Source organism: Nanorana parkeri, unplaced genomic scaffold (genome assembly GCF_000935625.1).
Source record: "Nanorana parkeri isolate BGI_ZX_2015 unplaced genomic scaffold, ASM93562v1 scaffold21, whole genome shotgun sequence".
Classification (NCBI taxonomy): Eukaryota; Metazoa; Chordata; class Amphibia; order Anura; family Dicroglossidae; genus Nanorana; species Nanorana parkeri.
In genome coordinates, this window is record NW_017306289.1 from 460,579 (window position 1) to 466,578 (window position 6,000).

Here is a 6,000-nt window from a genome sequence, read left to right on the forward strand (position 1 = left end):
CAGGTAATTCCTTAATATTATGATGGTTATGATTATTATGATGACTTAATAGAAACAGTATCATGAGTATGATCACTATTGATAAATATTTAGTTACATCTATATCTGTATAAATGTACATATTTCCTATTTTTTTTATTTAGCGTTTTATGTGAAACATAGACAATTTCAGTGATTTTCTATATGCGTTCATTTCCTCTTCCTGTTAGCTGTTTACGCTATGACTAAATTCTTATTGAGTGAAACGCATCAGAGAGAGAGCTCAGGTGGATAGCCAGTGTACTAGGGATTAAAAAAAAACAAACACATTGTTATTGATTGATTTGGAGTGTGTTTTTTCTTCTACCATTTGAAGACTAAGGGGTCTATTCACGAAGCAGCCGAAGGATCTAGCCGTAGCTTCGGCCGATCCTTCGGCTAGCTTCGGCCCCTGGACCCCTTGGTTCAGGAGAACCGAGGGGGTGCTGTACGGGCTATTCACTATAGCCCGCACAGCTCCTGAACTTGGTTGAGTGGCTCAGTCGAGCCAAACGCATATGCCCTGGCTCGGCCGGCAGCCTGCTTCTGAAAGCTAGGCAGAGCCAGCCGTGATCTTACGGCTGGCTCCGGCCACTTGCAGAGAGATCAGCGTCCCTGGTTACCAGCTAACCAGGGACACTGATCTCCAGACAGCCTAACTCTCCCTGGCACTCCGGGAGTCTCCCGCTCCCGGCCGCCAAGGTTAGAAACACTGCTTTTTCATTTCTTTCTCTTTTTTCTGACACGGAGCCGTGTCAGAATAGAAAAAAAAATTAAAATGTTTGGCCATAGGAATGCATTGCTATCTGCCTACGGCAGCTTAGTGAATAGACCCCTAAGTAGTTGGGAGTGGCAGAGCTAAGTTTGACTTGCAGAAAAGTTGATATTTATATATTACTTCAGTTGCCTTTATCTCGGGATCCTCTGCTTATTTTGATAGGCAGTTTTGACTAAATGGATCCTCTGAGTATTTTTTTTAATCTTATTCGGAGTTAGAATTACCCAAGTGATTCAGCCTCAAATTTAGCATATTTCATATCAAAATGATGGAATGATTTAGTCTCATTAATTTGCAAACTTTATTTTTTAGATTTTCTGTACACTAATAATTATAATATATCATTGTTGCTAAAATTCTTTCAAATGAGATACCCTTTCCTTTATTATCCTTAATTTATACTCTTCATGAGGTGGACTACTGTTCTCATAGGTGATCATCTAAGTGAATAGTTGCCAATCCCACAATCCCTGGCAAGAGAGCAACATACTAATGGTAGTGTAATAAAACACAAGCCATTCACTTTCAATAAGCTACGTAAACAGGTCTCAGTGGGGTTGATTTACTAAAGGCAAAAAGGTTTCTTACTTTGCAAGTGTATTTTCCCTTAGCTTAGTGAATATGGGGAAAATCCACTTTGCAATGAATACCCAATTAGATGCAGGGAACATAAAAAAAAAAGTATTTTTGCTTGCACATGATTGGATGATGGAAGTCAGCATAGCTTCCCCTCATTTACCAAACTAAGTGAAAATTCCCTTGCAAAGTGAAAACTCTCTTGCACAATAAACTGCCTATTTGCATTTAGTATTTCAACCCCAGTACTAGGCATCTTTCATTTCATTTCCATCTAATTTTCAACTAACTGGTTCACTATTACACAGAAAGGATATGGCTAAGGCTTTCCTTTGTTTTTTATTCTAGAAATCTATAATACTAATCATGATAAGGACTAATAAAGAAGAGCGAATGAAGAAGCAGATTCATCCCAGGCTGTTGCCTTTACAGCATACTCTTAATTAATACTGAGCACATGTGGCATATTCTTGTAAAATAAATATTAAAAGAAAATCTATGTTTTTCTTACATATTACAATGAAAATTAAAGTGGGCACCACAAGATCCCTGCAGGTGCTTGTATTATTGAACATAACTACTCCTGTGCATGTGGGAAGCCGTATGGTCCTTGGTGCCTTCTTTCACTGGGAGCTGGACTTTAGCTTAGGGCTTTCCCATTCTACAAACCAAGGACACTGCTAAATCTGTAATGCCCCTTTTTGCTGCTTACAAAAACCAACAACCTTGCTATAAACTAACTGCAAACTACAGTATTGTTGAGACTTTATTGACACATTATTTTTTTCTGTTTTAATTGAAATTCCTTAAATGCAATTTGCTAAAGAAATGGTTTACAACGTTTAGCTGTCTAATTCTGAGTTTAGTTCACCGAATCATATATACAGTATGATAATAATATATATTTTTTAAAATAGACATTTCATCTGCACTTGATTGGAGCTTTGGAGTGAGCACAATTTCATCTGGCTAAACACAGGTTTTTTTTTTATAAAAACAATCACATTTTTTTTCTGACTGTACATACATGAAAAGGCTATATTTGGATTTTACGGTTCCTCTAAAGAAAATGAGCAGAGAAAATTGGACATGCAGTGGTTTACTAGACAACCAAACATGTTTTTACCAAGCCAATTAGAGTATATATTAACATTTCAAGCTAATAATATTGTGAGCAAAGCCATTTTGAATAATTATTTGCAATGCTCAGGCGTAGCACTATATTGAGTGTTGTCTAGCTTTGTGAATGATCTAAAGAGTCCCAAACCAGAGATTTTCAATTGCTCATTGTATGGCAGTAGCAACATTGCCATAGTCATGTTTATTTCTATTACCTCACTACCATTCTGTAGATAAATAAAAATACAAATAATTCAATAAATGCGCCTAAATAGTGCTCTGTTACTACAACAAAATGCTATCTTGTTGTTTTATTATAATTCGTAATGTATTCCTTTGCGCTAATTGTGGTGCATGTTAATTATGTAAGCCCACTCGTGTCTGTGTGTTCCTTGGCTTTTATCAAGTGTGAAACATAAGAACATCAACTGTACACTAAATTATAGCGCACACACACACACACACACACACACACACTGGCTGCACTGTTACCACCAGTTACATGGTTTATTTTTATAGTTTAATTTGAAAAAGACAGAAAACTCACCTCCAATGTCAGGTCTCAGCTTCTTGTCATATTCTTTCAGCAACTTGTTGAGTATAAGAGTAGCATCCGTGTCTTGTGTTTTTGGAGCCAGTACCCATTTTTGGTTTATTGTTAAATCTTCATATTCATCATCATCGATCTTCCTTGAACTGCAGTAAAATGAAATGTTTACTGATGCATGCTTTAATATACAATTTTCTTAGAAACATCTGTTAGGTTTGTGGATGTCTGCACTCCACTTTGAATGTACATTTACAGAAATAAACATCCATATGCTTCTGATGAAAGCAACACATACTTACAAATGGCAACAAAGCATAGCATTGTTTCTAGAATATGTCTTCAGTATTAGAGAAACGTATTGTTTCTCCACACTGCTGTGCTATTACATATTATCTACTGTACCATAAAACATACTAAAGTAATTATTTAGATAGCATAACATTTCTTAACCTTTAAAAAAATGTGTGTTTTAAAAAATGGAGCAATGCAATGCTTGCTAGCATAACAAATGTATTTATAAATACCAGTAATGTTAATTGTGGCACTCATTTTACCAACTGAATATAAAATCTTATGTTTTTACTTTGAAAGTCAGAACCAGCAGCATTTTAGTTGTTCTGCCCTCATAATAAACTGTACTGGCTTCATTACATTAATAATGATATACTTCACAAAAATACTGCAGCTGAGATGTGGCTACACCATGCTAATGATTATTGTTCCAACGTAGCCCCTCAGGCCTTGACATTCTCTACTGTTATTCTGTCCCCTATTGTTTGCCATACACCTTTTCCCTTTTTTGCAAAATTAAACACTATGAAGAAATAGACACATAAGAGTTAAAAGAACTACATTTTACACCTAAGAGTGCAAAAATTTGAATCTGTAGTTCGGTTCCATGACACAAAACTTCCCTCCTTACAGAATTTGTAAATCCCAATATTCAAGCAATAAATAAGACAAGAGCAAGGATAAGCCATTACATTGACAATGCTCTTAGGCATTACTAAATGTAATAGAGCTCAGATGGAACAGAGAAGTTGACCAGTCCATGTTAAAGAATTAATATCCTTGTCATAGACCTTACAAGAAAAATGTATTAGAGGCTAAGAGGCAGCCAGATACAGACACCATACTTCTTGTCTGATATTATTCATTGGCAGTCACACTGTCTTACTAAGTTTCAAGGGGAAACAGGAAGATTAAATGGTAGCTACTTTCTTTACTCTGCATCATAGAATGGTCCACTGCACGTTTTGTAAGTCTTACTTTACCATAGAACCACTCTCCCAATTCCAATTTCTGTATATAAGTACATATATGTACCATTTACCTTACAAACTATTACAATTTCCTAATGATCAGAAGCCTATAATCCACTTTGCGTAGCTGTAGTCCATTTTTCATTTACAGAAGACTGATCCCCACCACAGAGTATAAACATCATTAACAGCAGTGACAAATAACCCCTCTGCATAAATAAGTAGTATAAAGTTGAAAAAGAGCAGATTAAAATAACAGCAGGATGTAGCAACTCATGGCAACCAACCATAATGTGATTAACTTATAATGGACAGGCCAGTAAAAGCTGCCCTCTTTTTACAATGAGTGTTGTGGTTTACTTGCACTGGTTTTTGTACTGTAGGTTATAAAATAAGCCTACGATTTATAGCTGAAAAGAGCAGAATAACAAACAGCAGTATGTAGCAACCAACCATAATGTGATTAACTTGTAATGGACAGGCCAGTAAAAGCTGCCCTCTTTTTCAATTAGTGTTGTGGTTTACTAGGACTGGTTTTTGTACTGTAGGTTATAAAATAAGCCTGCGATTTACAGCTGAAAAGTCTTTTTAGTTTATTGGCTGGGTTCCAACAAACAAAGATAAATGTTACTGCCAGCAGTGAAAAATTGAGTGGGTTCTTTATAAAGCATGTGATTGCCAACCTCACAATTAGAAATCAGAAGGAAAGCAGTGCATGGGTGCTAAATGCATATTTTTCTCCAAAGTTAGCAATAGAAAAAGTGCAAGTAATACTTAAACAGGTAGCTGTTCTATGAAAGTGGAACCGTTTGCACATTAGAGCATTCTTAAAATGATTGCCTTCTCAATGCTTTGCCCTTTGTCAGACTGCCTGCCTTTTCAAACCAGGGGTATTTTATAAAGCAATAAACTGAAAGACCAACTTCCTTAGAGACACAGCAGCACACATATAGTAGCATCAGTTGGCTCAGTTCAATTTCCTCACTAATATGAGGACAATCAATCACTTTCATCAGGACTCTGTGAATGAGTAGTGATTTAAATGTGGAAAGAGAGCTGGTAAAACTGAATCAACTATCGTTGCCAGTACAACACAATCAAGACACAAAGCACATACTCACAATACATTTAGATTTTTCACTTACCAGGCTTGGAAAACCAACAGTAAGAGGAAAAGCACTAGGAGCTTAGCAGACATGACTGCAAGCAGTGTTATCATGTACACTGTACAAAAATGAGAATATGCACTGAGCCCACAGTGATGTAAGTAAAGAAAAAATCACGGTGCCTCTTTGTTCCTCTTCGACTGTAACTTAGCCTTGGCTTTACTTTGTAGGTTGTTAGTGCAATGCTTCCAGATACAAAGACAAGCAAGGCTCCTTAGACCTATGCCAACTGCGTTCAGAGAAAAAACAAAATCCTGCACTTTTCTTGTAATGACACTCAGCTGGACTCTGTCTCTCCTTTTGTACTTCTTCTACGCATGTATATGGGATTTTATAATGCAGTTCGTAATCCAAAAAGCAAGAAGGGGGCAAAAGGCACAGTGAATGAAGCGCACCTATATCCAAAGAGTAAGAATAACACCTTCAGTTCCAACAGGCATGAAAGCGATTGAACTCGACTGTCTTTACTGTAGGCAGAGACTGGACTGCAACTCGGGGAGGTTTTAAATCCTCAAGCACCATATTCTTCCT

At 36.7% G+C, this 6,000-nt stretch overlaps 1 protein-coding gene across 3 annotated transcripts in view; it reads right to left on the minus strand.

Annotated features, from left to right (window-relative positions):
* Nucleotides 1–5,551, minus strand: part of GABRG3 (gamma-aminobutyric acid type A receptor gamma3 subunit) — a 411,112-nt gene extending 405,561 nt beyond the window's left edge. For all 3 annotated transcript variants that reach the window (XM_018563074.1, XM_018563082.1, XM_018563090.1), the window contains exons 1-2: nt 5,449–5,551; nt 3,039–3,187 (exon numbers count right to left, since the gene is read on the minus strand). In XM_018563074.1, coding sequence (XP_018418576.1) covers nt 3,039–3,187; nt 5,449–5,522 — 223 coding nt within the window. In that variant the 5' untranslated portion in view covers nt 5,523–5,551. The remainder of the gene's footprint in view (nt 1–3,038; nt 3,188–5,448) is intronic.
* Nucleotides 5,552–6,000: the final 449 nt, after the last annotated feature.